Genomic DNA, 19,834 nt, shown 5'->3' with positions numbered 1-19,834 from the left:
ATTTCAGAAGATTTGATTTTCATTATCAGCATGTGATCCACCAGTTCTAGCAATGATGATGATATTTTATATATCGAAAACGTTATGTAATTGATGTAGCCCTTTTCGTGATTTTAATAAATGTAATACCTTTTATAAGGGAGTTTTCAATAAATTTTTTTGTATCATTATTTGTTATGGACAGAACTAATCAACCGAATAAAAACCCAGCAAAATTTCGTTTAATATGAATATCTATAAAACTACATATTTATGTACTTTCATATTTTTACCACTACACATAATAATTATTAACGTGTTATTGAAAAAAGCTTACATGATCGCTGTTATCGCTTATATAAATTTTTCGATTGTTGATCGAATGCTTATCCAAATAAAAAATGATATATAGCCGCCTATAAATACACCTTGTTTCTATTTTTAATTTGTTAACGTTTTTATGAACCAAGCACCTTATGTTGTTTTGGCTGTTTATAAAAACTCTCGAAATTTATAGACATCCCATATCGATATTAAAGTTCATAAGGAAGCACTAAATTGTGGTGTCGACATAGATTATGTGTTTTCCAGTTATTCACTAATTATATCGAAGATGTTGGACTCAATAAAAACTGTTTTTTGCGAAAAATATGATATAATGCTAAGCAATAAAAAACATTTAGTTTGTAAAAATGATCTGATAGATTGTATATACAGGGTGCCCCCGAAAATAGTGCGATCCTTTAAGGTATAGATGGAATACACAATGTAGAACAAAAAAGTCATAAAACATCTTTTTCTAAAGTTAACAGTTTCCAAAAAAATTACATTGTTCTCCAGATAAGTGAACTTTTATTTTCATTAAAGTAAATAATCTGGCATTTTCGTACAAGAACTCCTTTGTGACTTTGCAAATTTAACGTAATCGAAGCCCTTATTTATTTACTATTTGAGGTGTGATTTTAAGGTTGTTGACACCAGAACTGAAGGTACCTTACATAAATGATATCTTTTACTTAAATAACTCTGGTTTAATTCCTAAAATGCAATTAATGCACCTAACAATTTTTGATTTTTATCCTTTTGTTATAAAGAATTGCGTTTTCTTTGACTTCCGGTTGATACCCGAACTCTAAAATCGTTAAAAATAAAAAACTCTACAGCGTTGTCTCGAGAAACTTATAAGCTAATAAAAGTGGTTAAAAGACTGATAAGTTTTGTACACACTTGAATGAACGAAGAAAGTGAGAAAAGTGAAAAAAGTATATTAAAGTGTATAAATATATTTAATTTCCTTAGCTAAGCACTTTCGACATATGTGGCATCATCAGAGCTAATGGTCAAAGTATATAAAAAAGTACCGGCTACTTCGGGTTGTAGGTGTTTGCATATTAATGTCATTGGTCAGCTGTTCAACTCCGGATGATGAAAGATTACTTCTCTTGGATAACTGGATTTTAATTAAAAATCTTTAATTAAAATCTAGATCCAATAAAAGTAGTCTTTCATCATCCGGAGTTAAACAGCTGACCAATGTTTATAATATGCAAACACCTACAACTCGAAGTAGCCGGTACTTTTTTTATATACTTTGACCCGGTACCCCGTCAAAATAGCCCCGTCAAAAAAGCTCCGACAAAATAGCCCCGACATAATATCCCGCACACAAAATAGCTCCGACAAAATAGCCTGCAGACAAAATCGCCGCGGAATAATAGCCCGCCGACAAAATAGCCCCGACAAAATAGGCCCGACAAAATAGCCCCGAAAAAAAAGCTCCCTTCAGAATTCATCATGAAATAATTCCTTAAAAATACATTTTTTCGGAAATGGTAATTATCCTCTATTCAGATGTTTATCTTAACCACATTAAATAAAAATTGTCTTTTCAGAGAACTCGAGTCCTGTCTTTCCTGCCTCTTGGAAGTTTGAACAATAAAGTTAAACACAAATCAATGTTAATTTATGATATAAACATTTTTTTCTGTTTTCGGGCAACAGTAAAATGCATTTTAAATTAAATAAATTAAATACATTCTTCCTTTTTGTCAAATAATTTAAATTAAAAAAAAGTTTTTGGACACCTTGTATAAATAATTATGTAATTGTTTATAAGAGGCTGTTTTAGCCGGGGCTATTTTAGCCGGGGCTGTTTTGACCGGGGCTATTTTGTGTGCGGGCTATTTTGTCGGGGCTATTTTGTGTGCGGGCTATTTTGTCGAGGCTATTTTGTGTTGAGGCTATTTTGACGGGGCTTTTTTGACGGGGCTGTTTTGACCGGGCTATTTTGACGGGTCACGACTTTGGTAACTTTGACCATTAGTTCTGATGATGACACATATGTCCAAAGCGCTTAGCTAAGGAAATTAAATATATTTACACACTTTAATATACTTTTTTCACTTTATTCGTTCATTCAAGTGTGTACAAAACTTATCAGTCTTTCAACCAATTTTATTAGCTTATAAGTTTCTCGAGACAACGCTGTAGAGTTTTTTTTATTTTTAACGATTTTTGATTTTTGAGTCCTGGTATCAGCCGGAAGTCAAAGAAAACGCAATTCTTTGTAACAAAAGGATAAAAATCAAAAATTCTTAGGTTTAGGTGCATTAATTGCATTTTAGGAATTAAACCACAGTTACTTAAGTAAAAGTTATCATTTATGTAAGGTACCTCCAGTTCTGGTATCAACAACCTTAAAATCATACCTCAAATAGTAAATAAATAAGGGCTTCGATTATGTTAAATTTGCAATGTCACAAACGAGTTTTGTTTGATGTTGAGGACGAAGACAGTTTCTAATGTTAATACTAAAGGAGCGTGCCGAAATGGATATCGGTTTCGTTGATATTTACATGATTTATTACTTTACTACCAGATACAAGTGTTCATACATACAAAGAAACCTACTATTTTTGAATTGTGACTGTCTATCTTATTATGATTGTATTAGGGATGGAAAAAACCTACCGGTTATAACCTAAGACCCGGTTGTTTTTTGCCCCGGTTATTACCGGTTTTTCTTTTTAAAGTAGTAACCGGTGAAAAACCGGATAAGTGGAAAAAATACTGGAGTCAGAGAAAAATGAGAAAATTTTTCGCTTCCCGCGCGTAAATGAGAAGTTTTCAGCTGACTGAAAGCGATTTCACAACACTGATAACTGATTTCTATACTGATATAGACTGTTATCGATTCGAATAGAGTATCGCAAATTAAAGCGCAATGTAAATGTTACCTCTTGGGTATTGGCTATGAATGAAAAAACCGAACATCGGTTTATGGAATAACCGGTTTTTTACCGGTTATATCGGCCAGGTTAAACCATTGGTAGAAAAAACCGGTATACCTAACCGAAAACCGGAGTTTTGTCAACAACCGCCATCCCTAGATTGTATTGCACGTAGTTGCCAGATTTCAATTTGCATACCCAAAAATGTATTTTAGTTTTTTGGCCAAACGGTTGAATTTAGAAAAAAATGTTTTAAGACTTTTTTGCTCTACATGGTGCCTTCTACTGGTGTTATCGTATGTTAGTTCGGTTTGAGCCAAAGTCTTGATCACTTGCAATGGTATATAGGCCCATACATAAAAAAATGAATATATTACATTTTGGCAACGTTATGATCATGTTAAACGTCGAGACGTTATTCACCCAATACGAAAAATTGCTGATCTGTGAATTTCTGAGACGAGTAGGAGAGGAAGAGCAAATAAGACATGGGGAAGACGCTTAGACAGAACATGTCGGTAAAGGAGATTGATATTGATATGACTCAAGATAAAGACTTATTCTTATAAAGAAGATGAACTTATGTTTTTGTCAAAAATTTAAGTTTAATAAGCGGCCAGAAATAATTTGTTATCGCTACTGGACTGATTTTAGCAACCAGAAAAAAGATTTGGGTTCAAGTAGTAAAAAATAGTCGTAGCCAATCCTGCCCAGATGCTTTCATTGCTTTCCCTTTTATAGTTTTAGTTCGTCTCGTTAATACACACATGTTTCCCGGTTCAATCAACCGGTAAAATAAGTATTGTTAGCTTAGTTTTTCGAACTCTGAATATGCGTCCATCAGAAAAAAAATACTTTCTCAAAAAAATATTTTAAAAAAAAGAACTTTGCTTAGTCAAAGTTCTCCATAGTCAAACTGTTTACGTCTACAAGTTGTAAGTAAACAGTAGTAGTAGTATACTTTTTAAATTTTGTATAAACTAGCGCCGGGACTGTAACTAGGTTATCAATATTTACAACCTGCTGCAGTACGAAATCCTTGCTCCTTACGCACGTGAAAATCCACACACGATTGATTCATTTTACCAAAATATTTGTATAAAATTGCTAGAAATACTTCCACAACCTTACACTTGACATTTAATAATTGCCACACATTGTGTGGTAAGAGCTTCATGAAAGAAATATTTATACTAAGAATACTAGTCGATATTTCTTCTGTCAAATCTATTTTTACGGGGCATAAGCAGGTGCTTATACAGGGGGGGTCTACGGAGCTTTAGTGTCCCCTAGTCTATTTAGTCTATAAATATTATTTTTTTACAGTTTTACAATTATCCCGACTTCAACAGATAAACATGTTTGATTAGAATTATTCATTTGTGGCAACATTGGAACATTCAATATACTCCGGTGAAGTTGCTCATCCTAGGTTATAATAATTCGCAGCTAGCTGAAAATTAGCAGGAATGTTCAAAATACCATCATAAATATCCTCATTGATCCGACCCGAGGAAAAAAATTAACTCGGGATCAAAGGTCACAAAAACGGGTTTTTCGTAATTTTCATCGAAACTGTAAGTTTTGTCACAAAATTAGTCTATACAAAAATTGGGAATTAGATAATTATGTATAAAAAATGTTACAATCCTTTTTTTTTTAAGAGCCGCCGTTTTTAAGATATAGCGGTTAAAAAAGTTGAAAGAGTTGTAATCGTCATGATACTCCCACGTTTCCTCGCCACCTTTGAGGTAGTGTGCTTAGCGCGTTTTTTTAACGTGGTTTCCCCGGTAGGCCTATTCTACGGATCTGTTATGATTCTTTTTAATTTGAAGCTATTGAGTAATTGATATTGCAAGGGTTAAAAAATGATAAAAGTAATAAAAAGCGCCAAAAATTAAAAAAAGGGAAATTTATCCAAATTGTTTAAAAATTTCTAATACATCTGCTTCTTCTTCTCCTTGTTGTTGTTGTTGTTCTTCTTCTTCTTCTTCTTCTTCTGCTTTTTTGTCTTGTGTGCAAGTAAATTGCCCAATAATGATACATCGCATGTCCCCTCGTTAGAATCAAATGAATCCTCAATTATTGTTGGTGATTCAACATTGAAGCACGACCGGTCTTGACAATTAGTACATGCTACCGAACAAAACAGTTCAACTTTTTTGCAATCACATTTAGCGCTACATCCCTTTTTACAGTTGCAAAAAATTGTATTTAGAATTTAGAACTTTTTCTGCCGCAGGTGCGAGTAAAGTTTGAAATGGTTCTAATTAATTGTCGACTAACTTCCAACCCCAGTCTTTTTGATAACCAAGCCACACTTGAACTTGGTAATATACACGAAAAAGATGTTAATGAGCCGCTGCTGTTTGATAACTGCACTTGTTTTTTCTTTCGAGTATTTTTACCGAAACATGCATATCGAAACTTATCTAAGCACGTAGTTTTTTTAGGCGCTTCATACATAGAGATAGAAAGATGTTGGTAATAACTTCTTGTGGAGTTGAATTAATTTTTTTAAAAACTTCACCTTCTGTTAAAATTTTAGCACACAACACAATATTCTGACATTTTAGTTAAAAAAATCAAAACAGCACGAAATACTTTGAAAAAGATAGCTTTAACACGTATTTTCACTCCGGAGTAGTACTCAAAACTAATATTAATACGATGTAATTTGCATAATGTTTATTGTATATTGTTATGTTTATTAATACTTAGCAATAAACATTTCTCCTACTTACTTAACATTGTTATATTTATATTTTATATTGTAACAATCAAATGAGCGATTCGTATTTATATACGACTTTATTAATTTATTTATACAAGTTTTCTTTTACAAACTGTAGCTTAAACTAAACCTATTTACAAAATCCGTTCCTATTTATAACCCGGCCGTTATTTCTCGAAGATTCTGCCCATCTCTAGTTATCAGCTCATCACGCCTACTTGAGGTACGTTCTCAAACACTCTTTACCCCTCCGCCGCCGCCTCGAATATTCGATAGCGTTATTCTAACATGTTTCGAGTTGTGTACCGTTATACGGGGGTCGGTCAAGAGTTCTCTTTCGTCACAATATGTATAAGTTAAGCTAACCGATAATAGTTTTATCATACTATAATAATAATTTATGTATCAAGGGCATTAAGTAGATGTGTATACCCTAAGGGCGACAAGCTTGTAAACTCGAGGGCCTCTGGCCCAAGAGTTTATATGTCGCCCGAGGGTATAAACATCTAATAATGCTCGTGGTGGATACAAAACTTTATGTCATATCAGTTCATTGCATCAATTAAAGTTTTAATTTTATTTTATATTAATTAGAAGTAATATTGTATCGCAGCAGGTTTTTAGTACCGTTGTTAGGAAAGCGATGTTGTTAGCAATTTGTTATTAACGTGAACAAAGTTTTTTATTAAAACATAAAGTATAACATTATGTCCGCGCGGGCTTAAAGTATACCATTATGTGGTTCGTAAATAGGTAATAAATGCACAATATTAAAACGGTATGACATAAAATAATATGTGTACTTGTATTATGGTTATTACGACTCGTTCAACTTTTTGATCCATTATATCTCAAAAACGGTGACTCTTAGGAAAATGTTATTCAACATTTTTTATAGAATAATCATATGTTCTACATTTTTTGTTAAACAACTTTTATGATAAAACTTACGTTTCGCTGATAACCACTAATAACCAATTTTTGTGACCTTTGAAGCCGAGTATTTTTTTTTCTCGGGTCGGATCAATGAGGACTTTTTAAATTTCATTTGTGATGTTGTTTTGAACAATCCTACCAATTTTCAGCTGGCTGCGAATTATTGTAATCTCACTCCTATTTTTGGGTCTAAGTAGACCCGTCCAATACAGATTTTTCACTATTGTAATTCGGTTCACGTGTATCAAAACTAACGGTAATCTATTGCTACCCACCTATTGCTACCCACAATTCTGGGTCTACGAATATCTGGGTCTACTAGTGTTGCCGATAGTAATAATAGGTCTATGTTAAACTCAGATATCGGAAACTGCAGTACTGGTTTAAATATAATTGAAGTCCCTACTTATAACAATATTGGATACTTCGTTGGTAACGAATTATGTATATTCAGTATATTCCTCTATTTCATTTATTGTTTTATTTTCAGAATAGCAAGTCTAGAAGTCGTTCCAAATCATCAATAATTACAGAAATATTATATCCCAGAGATGACATAAAATGTGTAGAAGACAAAAAATTCAGCATAAAGGTGTCAAAAATAATGGGCAGGTAAGTAAATATAAAATAAGTTAGTTTCGAAATAAAATAAACCAATATTTTTGGTAACGTAAAACATAGAATAAGGCCACCTTTACACGGTCAATATTATTGATGCAATATTATTGCAATGTTATATGTGGCAATATTATTGATGCAATATTTTTTCAATGATATTATTGTTTCAATGTATTCCTTACACGTTCAAGATATTGATCAATATCGATATTGCTTCAATAATATTGACCGTGTAAAGGTGGCTTAATGCTTATTCGACAAAGTTAGTTAATAGAAAAGATGCGGGTCAGCTAATGAGGATTTAAACACCACGGTCGGAATTTCGAAAGATAACAGTCCCAAAGCCAGTCCGAGAAGCCAGAGAAAAATGGTTTTCCAACGAATGCAGGAAAATAGAACAATGCGAACGTAAATACGACAGTTACAATATGCACAAAAATATTAAATCAATGACAAACAAGAAGAAATTCAATAAGTTACCCAACAGCATAAAAGATAGTGATCGAAATCTTATCTCGTAGCCATCAAGGATCTTAGAAACAGAAACATGGAAATCCTAGATAGAAAAATTATTTGAATCGGACAGAACTGATGATCACATATACGGAGAAGGAGAAACAGGAGATAGAAGATGCCATTGCTGCACTAAGAAACGATAAGGCAGCAGGTCCGGACAATGTACCCTGCGAAATATTAAAGGTCCTTTGTAAATAAGATAAACAATTCCTTGATAATGTAGTAGTTGTACTTTTTAACATATAATAGAGGTAAAATCCCGGAAAACTGGCTGCAGTCGACATTTATTACAATCCCGAAGAAATCAAATGTCCAGAAAATAAGCATTTTTCCAGATTTTTCTTCTCAGAACCTTTATTAAAAATGAACATAAAACTTTTTACATATTAATATCTAACTCTTAGAGAATACAAAAAATATACTATTTTTCATTTATGCATGTACACTAATATTGTAGAGGGCGCCAAAATCGAGGCCTCGAAAAAAAGTAGATCCGATGGCGGACAGTTAATCTCAGGATTGGGATCTCTGAAACAAAAAAATCGTACGGCATTTGAAAAAGGAAGGTTTCTTACGTGACAATTAATCATAGTTCGTGAAAAATTTCGCAATAAAAAAGATTTAACGGAAATTTGAAAAAATTTTGTGAAAAAATCGCCCGTTTTTCTTCAGTTTTTCATGGTTAAAAAATAGTTATGTTTTATTTTTTCGTCAAATTGTGGTAAATTGTCACGTAAGAAACCTTCCTTTTTCAAATGGAGTACGATTTTTTTGTTTCAGATATCCTAATCCTGAGATTAACTGTCCGCCATCATTTTTCAAGGCATCGACTTTTGCGCCCTCTACAATATTAGTGTACGTGCATAAATGAAAAAAGATATTTTTTTTGTACTTTCTAAGAGTTAGCTATTAATATGTAAAAAGTTTGATGTTTATTTTTAATAAAGGTTCTGAGAAGAAAAATCTTGAAAAAATTCTTATTTTTGGTCATCTAAAGTGTACTAGTACCTTAAGCGTTTACCAAGATCATTCATTCTTCTTCTTACTTTCTCAGGTTTTGAAGCCAAGATATTCTTCTTCTCCCTGGTCCTCTCTTTCCAAATACCTTGCCTTGAAGAATGAGTTGCAACAAGCCATATCTCTGTTCATTCCTCATAACATGGTCAAGATATTCTAGTTTGCGTTCTTTGATTGTGTTAATAGTCTCGCATTCCTTGCCTATTCTACGTAGAACCTCAACATTAGTCACACGATCCACCCGCGAAATTCTTAAAATGCGCCTGGAACACCACATCTCGAATGGCTCGAGTTTTCTCAAAGAAGCCTCGGAAAGTGTCATCGGAAAGCCATCTGATGATGATTTTGGTAGCAAGTGGTAAATCGTGGCTTCTGAAAAGAGACTTCATCATTATGAACGCTGATCTCGCTTTTCCTATGCGTTGTTTTATTTCATTTGAGTGGTCCCACTGGCTGTTTATGTTGGTACCAAGGTATGTGTAGCTGTCGACCCTGTCAATTAGTTGTTGGTTAACCAAAAGCTGTGTATTTAATATTTCGCGCTTACAGACTACCATGTACTTTGCTTTTTTTTTCGTATTGAGATCAAGTCCGTATTCTCTACTTATATCTGATATGCGCGACATTATTCTTTGCAAACCATATAGACTGTCTACAAAAACTACAGCCTCGTCGGCATATCTAATTTGTTCAGACACACTCCATTGACTAATACGCCTTCCTGTAGTTCTCTCAGCGCTTGCTCGAAGATACATTCAGAGTATATATTAAACAACACCGGGGACAGGATGCATCCTTGCCTCACTCCTCTATCTATGGAGACTGCCTCTGTCAAATGGTCATCCACTTTAATATTGGCAGTTTGGTTATAATACAAATTATATATGATTCTCAAGTCTCTATCATCTACTCCCGCTTCTTTCAAGATGTTTATGAGTTTATCATGTTTTACTCTATCGAATGCCTTTTTTTAGTCGATAAAACAAATATACACGTCACAGTCAAGATCCCTGCATCTTTGCATAAGCACTTGGAAAGCGAATAGAGCCTCTCGGGTGCCTAAGGCATCGCGGAATCCAAACTGCGTTCATGATACCTGTTCTTCGCATTTTTTATATATTCTGCCGTGTATCACGAAGATCACTAGATCTGCCGAAGATCATTCATAGAAGAATATAATGATAAAATTTAATGTGAGTCAAATATTGACAGATCGCAGTATCGCAGTTTGGCTTTCGGAAAGCACTTGGAACTAAAGAGGCAGTATTCGCTCTCTAGATGCTTATACAGCGGTGTAGAGACGTTGATAAAGAGGTGCATTTGTGCTTTGTAGATTTTATTAAGGCATTTGACAATGTAAATCATGAACAATTAATAGATATTCTGCGACAGACAAGCATTGACAATTGTGGCAAACCTATACTGGGGTCAAACAGCAAGAGCAAAAATTGGCAACGAACTTACTGAAAGTGTGGAGATCAAAAGAAGTGTCCGCAGGGGTGTATCTTATCCCCACTCCTATTCAATATTTATTCCGAGGAAATATTGAAAAAATTAATGGAAAATGCAAATGAGGCCATAAAAATAAACGATGAGTTAACCAACAATATGATATGCCGATGACATGGTGATCCTTGCCAGTAGCATAGATGAATTATAGCAGGTAATGGAAAGGACTAATTCAGTTAGTGATAAATACGGCCTGAGCCTAAACTTCAAGAAGAGAAAATGGATTGTGATAAGCAAAAAGCTACAACCTGCTCGACAGTGGCAGACTACCTTGGCACCAACGTAAATGCAAATGGGAACATTGCACAGCAATTAAGGCAAGAATAGAACGAGCTACAGCAGCATTTAATAATATGAAAAAGCTCCTCATAAGCAAAGATTTATCTCTTCCCCTATAAATACGTCTAGTTAAAACTACATTTTTCCGATCTTACTATATGATGTGGAGGCCTGGACGCTGACAGAAACGCTCACGAAAAATTTAGAAGCATTCGAAATGTGGATGTACCGACGCATTCCTCGTATATCCTCGACCCAACATGTCACCAACATAGAGGTAATCCACAGAATCGGAAAATAGAAAGAAATCGTGAGAACAAATAAACAAAAAAATAAATAAATATTTAGGCCACATATTGAGACACGATAAGTACCGTCTTCTGCAAATGATTGTCCAGGGGCAAATAGACAGTAAGCGAGGGCCATGCAGGAGAAGACACTCGTGGCTCCAAAATCTGCAAAGGTGGTTCGGGCTCACATCAGTCGAACTATTCAGAAGTGCCGCAAGCAAGATCAGAATTGCCATGTTAATAGCCAACGTTCGCATCGGTCAGGTATGGTGGTAGCCACCCTACAACAACCGGTGTTGGGGGTTGATTAACTTGAAACACTATGTACTTGAATATGTTTATTTAACTTACTACGTATGACAGTAACTAGTTGGTGTTGGATGGATGGACCCCGTCTGGACTCTAACCAAGTCTGTTTCTGAATAATGAATAATCTCTCCTATCTTTTTGCGTATACATAAAGAAATTGTATTTGTGTGTTATGATTTAAAATTTGTCTAATATGAACGTGAATTACTAATAACTCATTATTGTTGACTTGCTGTTTTCAATATGTGTGACCTAGATTACATAAATCGATGCCACCTACTTACGAAATCCAAACATTGAATGTGTGTAATATTTACCTAGACTTTTAAAAATTAAATACTCTTATTTTTTGGATGCTTTGCACAGGGCACTTGAAGAAGAAGAACAGTCCTAATTCGTGTTTTTTCGATATGGCAGCCCATCGTATTCTGGTTGCTTTAATGTAGCGTACTATGTTTTCATCTCCTTATATTGTCTGGAGTTCATCATTGTATCTTCTTCTCCATTCTCCTGTTATCTCTTCTCTGCAAGGCCCATAGATAGTCCGCAGTATATTTATTTCAAGTACCAGTAATTTTGTCGTTTCCCGCTGATTCAGAGTCCATGCTTCGCTTCCATACGTTATTGTAGGACGAATTGTTGTCTTATATACTCTTATTTTTGTTGGTCTTGAGAGTATTTTTGATTTAAGTATGGTCCTTAATGAGTAGTATGCCCTGTTTCCTGCAATGATCCTGGTTGCCACGTCCTTTTCATATTTATTTTCAGATGTTATGATAGCTCCCACGTACTTAAATTATTGACGACTTCAAAATTGTATTCATTAATTGTTACGTTTTGTCTAACCCTTGGTCTTGGGTTCTTCGTAACCACCATATACTTGGTCTTGTCCTCGTTGACCTTAAGACCAACTTCTTTGGCTCCGTTCTCGAATAGGGTGAAAACTTCTTTTGCATCTCTGGTGGATTGTGCAATTGTGTCCACGTCATCCGCAAAGGTTAATAATATTTTTGATCCTTGTGCGGCAAATCCGTTTGTCAGTTGTGGCTGAGCTTTCTTTACTGCATGTTCCAGTGCAAATTTAAACAGCAGGGGGCAAGAGGATCTCCTTGTCTAAGCCCGGTGTCAATGAGGAATTCCTCCGATGCGGTGCTGCCAATTCTGATTCATGCGGAAGCGTTTTTCGTGCTCACCTTTGCTAATCGTACCAGCTTTCCAGGTACTACCATTTCTACCATAGTCTCCTACAATGCTTCTCTGCTAACAGAATCCAGCGGAACCAGAGAACAAGTACATCACAATATTCAAAATAACCAACACACTGAGATCTATCCTGTCCCAATCCAAACCGAACAACACACAGGAAAGATAAAGAAACTGTATCTAAAACTGAGGTGAATGCAACAACTTCTACGTGGAAGAAACCGCAAGACCACTAAGTATGAGAATAAACGAGCATGAAACATACAACAATAACAGAAACTTCGAGAAATTCCAGATATGCAAACATGCCTGAAATACCGTGCAAAGAGTATAATGGAAAGATGCATCAATAATCATAAAAGAAGCAGACGTGAAAAAGAGAACAGTTAAAGAAGTAGCTCTCATCCTACTTAACGAGGAAAAATGAGTAGCAAACCCATCAGCAGAATGTAGCAGGCTTTGGTTGTCAGTACTAAAATAAGAAGTTATCAACAAAAACATACCAACAATTTCGGAGTAATATATCACCTACAATCTCATATATACACAATTCATATGAAGAGTACAGGGGAAAAACAAGGAATGTCACGTTTTGTCAGAGGCGTGCGGTCCATGGAAGCGGGGGAAGCACCGCTTCCCTATACTTCCATATAAGAAAATACATATATTATTAATTAGTATTTAATTATCAACAATGTTCCCTAATCTAAGTAATCTATTATGTAACTAATAGACATTGAAACATTATTAAAATTTGATCGCATACGAACGGTCTCAAATAAGCACACAATTCAACGATTCAGTCCGGTCCTGACGGAAGCGCAATTTAAAATCGCTGCTTGTCATGCATTTGTCCCGTTCAAAAATTGGTCAGGGTTTACTAACCTCACTCGCTAGTCATGTTCCTTTCACGCGAATTTTGATACGCCTGGAAGCGCTCGTCCGACCGCTTCCGATTCGAAAACGAGATGCGGAGTCTGTTACTGCTGCTATAAGGGTATAAGGTATTAGGTACAAATGGCTCGATTTCAATTTTTTGCTTAATATTTTTACTAATATTTTATTTGACATTTTTCCTTGTACTCATATTTTATAGTACCTACGACATTTTACAGATGAAGTCAAGTGACATTGCATTTTGTATAAGACAATTTGATGACTTATGATGATTTAAAAAATGAGCTGTTTAAAAATATTTGGGATAAAGCTGAAAATATGGGCTTCGAACCTAAAAGAAAAATAATGATGATTGATATTGTCGGCGAAAGAGAGACCTATCAACGATTATACATCGAAATTTTTGATAATATTCTACAACAAATGAATTATCACTTTGAAAATTTTAAAGAAATAAAATATGTAGAATTATGTAATTTTAATATGTCTAATTATATTCAATAAAATCTCCCACAGAGGTATGTACCTATTTAATTCAGTACGATTAAATTATGATTTTTTTGATAATCTAGCTTTGCATTCTCAGTTAAATGTCATTTATAAAACACCTGAAATTAGTGATAAAGAAATACTTAGGAATCGGTTGAATTTTTTTAACACTACTGGTTTAGAATCAGTCTCTGTGTGAAGTGGGCAAGTTGTGTGAATTAAGTAGTAGGTACTAACTATCCCAGCTACAAGTGCATCAGTTGAACGAAGTTTTTCAGTATTAAAACGCATCAAAAGTTTTACAATAAATTTTACAAGTGAAGACAGACTTTCCAAGTTAGCCCTATTATCCATTGAAAAAGAGTACATTTATTAAACAATTATCAGAAAATCCAAAATTTTACGACGATGTTATCGACAAAAAATTTGCATTGGTTGATAAGAGAATAGGACTCAAGTATAAGTAAATAAGTGTCATATTGTTGAAAGTTGTGTGTTATGGAAGGTGATTCGAAATCGGAATATAAAAACAATTTTGAATAGAACTCTTCTTTTTAAGTTTAAAGAAACCAAGCCTGGAGCAGGGACTCGACCCTGAGCAAGCAGTACAGATCGATGATAAGTCACTAGATATACGATATACTAAGTCACTAGAGTCACTAACCTGTATTGATCGGGGTAGGATTTCGTTTGTGAGTCCTTGTATCCAGGACTCCCACATAATAAGCACTTTGCTGATAGAGAGCCCATATAGCGCATCAGAGTGCTATCGGAGGGGAAGTGGATAGTATGAAGCATTGGGGCGGGATGGAGTGACGCCCGCTTATAAGAGTAAATCCTCCTTGCCTCAATGAATTTTTATAACCCGAATCTCATTCTCAAGGCGTGTGCATGTCTCTCAGACTGGGTTAAACACTATACCTAATTTTTTGTAGTTCTTATTTTTAGTCGATATAAGTTAACAGGTAATACATTAGGTATACACCTATTAAGTAGGTATATGTTTTGATCTCAACCCTCGTAAGAAAATATTTGTTAAACCCTTATTGAATCGCTTCCTCTTCCGAAAATGTCACCGCACGCCACTGCGTTTTGTACATATTGAGATAAACACCAATAAAGGTTTAATTCTTATGATACCTAAAAATGACTTGAAGGTTCTTAGCAGAATTCTAGCAAGTATTATGCTATAATGTTAATATCATATTAATCGATATTAACTAATTAATTTAATAATGCACCAAAAAACTGCTAACATTGCTTATTTTTGTTCAGTGGCGTGCGCACAATCCTGGTTCTTCGCCTGGATACAAATTCTTAGAAAATTTATATAGACTGATCTTTCTGGTTATTGTCATAAATTGATAGGCTAGTCGATAGTACTCATTTTTTGCTACCACATGGCGAGAAAAACCAAAATTCATGAAAAAGTGACATTCCTTGTTTTTCCCCTGTACTCTTCATATGCAAAACAGTCAGAATTTGATATTCCTAGGGTAAAACACCACTCTTAACCATCATTAATACGCATGCTGTTACCCACAAGAATTTTTAATTTTTTTTTTGAGGACGAATTGCGAGTGGAAATGGAAAGGTCACATATTATTTGGTTAAAAATGAAATTTTCAGTAGTAATTGCACAAGAGCTCTAAAATTATCGAATGTTTCCCGAGTGACACTTTGACAGTTTTAGTCATATCAAAGTGTCACGAGGGCAAAAATTCGATAATAATTTTAGAGATCGAGTGCAATTTGTTGCGATTATTTCATGAATAAAACTGTTCAAAACCAAAAATTTTGTGTAATTTATTTATGTAAGTACAAATTAGTACAATTAAACACACAGTTGTTATAAATATTTGGCGGTTGAAAGTCATCGTTTTTATAATTTTTAAAACATTAATTGTCATTAATGTCACTGAATGTATTTTTTTCATAGCTACGAAGGGCATCTGACGTAATATACTTGACGACGGGATATTATCAAAAATTATCAGTTTAATTTTTATTTCTGTAGCTTTCTATTGGTCAGAATCTCCTATGAATGAAATAATCATTACAATCAATAACTGTGGCTTGACCCCATGTATACATATTTAAGTTGAATTATTTTAATTCCAAACTACCCTGGCAAGTCCTTAAGCGAGGATATCTTCTTTTCTTACCTTGGTTCCGTTTACCCTTTATTTTTCACTGCATTATATTTTGCCTCATTACGTTCTTTGCGTCCTCTAATAACGTGTCCAAATTATTCAGGCTTTCTTGTTATAGGGTGCTGATTATAGTGAATTACCGTGGCTAAGAAACATCCGACAATATGGACAGGGCTAAATTTTAAACAGCTAATAAGAACAGCTGAAGATAGAAAAAAATTTGCAATTGTAGTAGCCAACTCCATTGAGGAGAGGGCACTTTAAGAAGAACAAGAAGGATGCTGATTATTATCTTCAATGGGACTTATACTGAGAACAAAGTCTCTCTCGTACCAACCGCATTTGTGAGCCTGAACTTGTTTTGGGGAAATTTAACTCTCATAGAAATGTAAATTCGATTATGGATTAAGTATCTTTAGGGACAGTCTCTCGTAACGAGAGAGGAGAAAGATTGTCTCAATTCTGCCAAGAGACCGATTTTATTGTCACGAATACTTATTATGATCTGCCGACCAGGAGACTCTATACATGGAAATCACCAGCAGACAACCAACATAACGTCATCAGAAACCAAATTGACTACCTTCTCATCTGCAAACGATACCGAAATTTCATAAAATCAGTAAAATCATACCCTGGAACGGATGTGAGATCAGATCACAACCCAGTTGTAGGAAGGTTTAGAATTAATCTAAAGAAGCCTGTGGTTAAAACTAAAGTAGAGACGATACAAGTATCTCGTTTGAGAGATCCGTCAACAAAAGAGCAAGTCACACTAAAAATTAGAGAAGAGCTCACCAAAATAGAAATTATTTCTACTGAAGATGCGAGCAGGAAATGGCACATGTTAAAAGATGCTTTTAATCGCACATGTGAGACAACACTAACACCTAAACTAATTAAGAATAAAAATAAATGGATGACCGAGGAGATTCTAGATCTCATGGAAGCAAGGCGATCTTATAAAACCAAAGACAAAAACATGTATAACATTATACACACAGAAATAAGGAGAAAGATCAGAGAGGCAAAGGAAAGATGGTATAGTGACAGATGCGCACAGATTGAACAGTTGGTAAAGAAACATGATAACTTAAAACTTCATAAGAAAATTAGAGAAATAAGAGACACTAATATTAAGAAAAAATCAAACATACTGCTGGATAAAAACGGCAAAATAATTATAGACGTCGGTGAAAGGCTTAAAAGATGGCAGGAATCAGTACCGGCGCTAGGGTATCAGGCGCCCGCCTGTAAAAGAGGCATAGGCGCCCTTCAGTTTCTTTTAAATTAATATTTTGTATCACACCAGCAGAAAAAAGCCCATTTTGGCGCCCCCCAAACAGGGGCGCCCGCCTGCAGTGCATCCCTTGCAGGCCCGTTATCGCCGGCCCTGGCAGGAATATATTCAAGAGCTATTTAAAGACGAACGGACTGAGATAGTACTAGAGCAGGAAAAGTTCGACAACGGCCCAGACATAACAGAAGATAAGATATTAGAAGCGATAAAGCGAACAAAGAACAACAAGGCAACCGGTCCTGACCAAATACCTGGAGACATAATACGGTTAATAGAAGAACAGCAAATTGGAATATTGGTCGACTTATTTAATACGAGTACAATATACAGTACAGGAATCATTCCCAGAGACTGGCTGCTGTCAACGTTCATAACACTGCCAAAAAAACCAAATGCAAAAGAATGCCAAGACCACCGGATAATAAGTTTATTGAGTCATACACTCAAAATATTTTTAAAAATTATACACCGGAGAATACATAACAAACTTGAGCAGGACATAAGCGACACGCAATTTGGATTTAGAAATGCAATGGGAAAGACGGAAGCCCTGTTCGCTGTAAATGTACTTGTGCCAAGGTACATGGATGTTAATCAGCCAGTATATATGTGTTTCTTGGATTACAACAAAGCCTTCACAAACAAAGATAAGGTCAGACATAACCACCTTATCGAATTACTTGAAAAGAAAAACTTAGATATGAGGGACATCAGGATCGTTAGTGCTATCTATTATAATCAGATCGCTGTGGTAAAAGAGAACAACGCGTCAGACAGGGCTGTGTCCTGTCTCCTACTTTGTTCAATTTGTATTCAGAGGAAATAATCCAGGAAGCACTAGAAGACCTAACCACGGGAATAAAAGTAAATGGCCGACCAATCAATAATATACGGTTTGCCGACGACACTATTTTATTAGCCAAATGTTTTGAGGATTTACAACAAATGGTTTACAGAGTGGTAGAAGTCAGCCAAGAAAACGGACTGTCCCTAAACACAAAAAAGACACAATTTATGGTAATCACAAAAGCTCAACAGCTCCAAGAAAGCGTAACAATACATGGAGAACAAATTAAAAAGGTTGAAAAATATAAATATTTGGGTACAATAAATTAATGAAACTAATGAGTACACAGAAGAGATTAAAGCAAGAATAGGACAGGCAAGAAATGCTTTCAACAAACTGAAAAAAGTACTCTGTAGCAGGGACATTACAATTTCTTTAAAGATAAGACTTCTGAGATGCTACGTGTTCTCCGTATTATTCTATGGGTTGGAGGCTTGGACATTAAAGAAGGATGTTTCGGACAGATTGGAAGCCTTCGACTTATGGGCCTGCAGAAGAATATTAAGAATAAGCTGGGTGGATAGAGTCACGAATATCGAGGTGTTGAGAAGAATGGGAAAAGATAAAGAGGTTTTAAATACAATTAAAGTCAGAAAACTGCAATATCTGGGACATGTTATGAGGGCCGAGCGTTATAACTTGTTACAATTAATAATACAAGGAAGAATACAGGGTAGAAGGAGTCGCGGAAGAAGACGCATCTCCTGGTTAAACAATTTGAGAGCTTGGTTTAATTGCACTTCTGCTGATCTCTTTAGAGCAGCGGTATCGAAAGTGCGAATTGCCGTAATGGTTGCCAACCTTCTTAGAGGAGATGGCACATGAAGAAGAAGAAGGGACAGTTTTAGGAGATAACTAATAATAAGGCTTTTCGTACGATATTCTTCCCATTTCTTGGCTCCTGTTTTTTTTATTCTCCGACTTTCTGCTACTCTTGGTATTTCTCCAGAGTGGTATATGTTGTTCGGTGTCATTGTGATTACTGTTAATAGTGTATGGGAAATATATACATACATAAATACCTATAGTCCGTCCCGCCTTGATTTTACAGTATGTATAAGGAACGTAGGCAACGTTCCTTAGAGTTTTTAGCGCGGTGATGCCGATTTTATCTAAAACAATTTGTAATCGAACATTAGAGAGATTAAATTAAAACTGTTTTAGAAAGGCAATCTATAATTTTAGGATTTATATGTGTTTAAATATATTTGGCATACTATAGTTATTACGCATATGAATCCTAAAGTTGTAGATTGTCTGTATAAAACAGTTTTAATTTAATATCCCCAAAGTTCGATTACAAATTCTTTTTGATAGAATCGACATCACCGCGCTAAAAACTTTCATAAGGACTGCATTCATATGTTCCTTATAGTGTAAAGTCAAGGCGGGACGGACCATAGCTGCTTTTTATCAATATACAGGGTGTCCCAGACTAATTTACCCACGCTATATCTCTTAAACGAATAGAGATTTTCGAATAGGACAAAAGGTGATATATTCTACTTGTAATAAACTTTAATATGGC

At 35.0% G+C, this 19,834-nt stretch overlaps 1 protein-coding gene across 1 annotated transcript in view; it reads left to right on the top strand.

The window, feature by feature from the left end:
• LOC114331881 (SET domain-containing protein SmydA-8-like) overlaps positions 1-19,834 on the top strand; it is a 164,690-nt gene that overhangs the window by 52,512 nt on the left and 92,344 nt on the right. The window contains exon 2 of the mRNA XM_050646271.1: positions 7,370-7,491. Within this exon, the coding sequence (XP_050502228.1) occupies positions 7,370-7,491 (122 nt within the window). The remainder of the gene's footprint in view (positions 1-7,369; positions 7,492-19,834) is intronic.

This window comes from Diabrotica virgifera, chromosome 1 (assembly GCF_917563875.1).
Source record: "Diabrotica virgifera virgifera chromosome 1, PGI_DIABVI_V3a".
Lineage (NCBI taxonomy): Eukaryota > Metazoa > Arthropoda > Insecta > Coleoptera > Chrysomelidae > Diabrotica > Diabrotica virgifera.
Note: the sequence above shows the minus strand (reverse complement) of the source record. Positions and strands in the feature narration are given on the sequence as shown.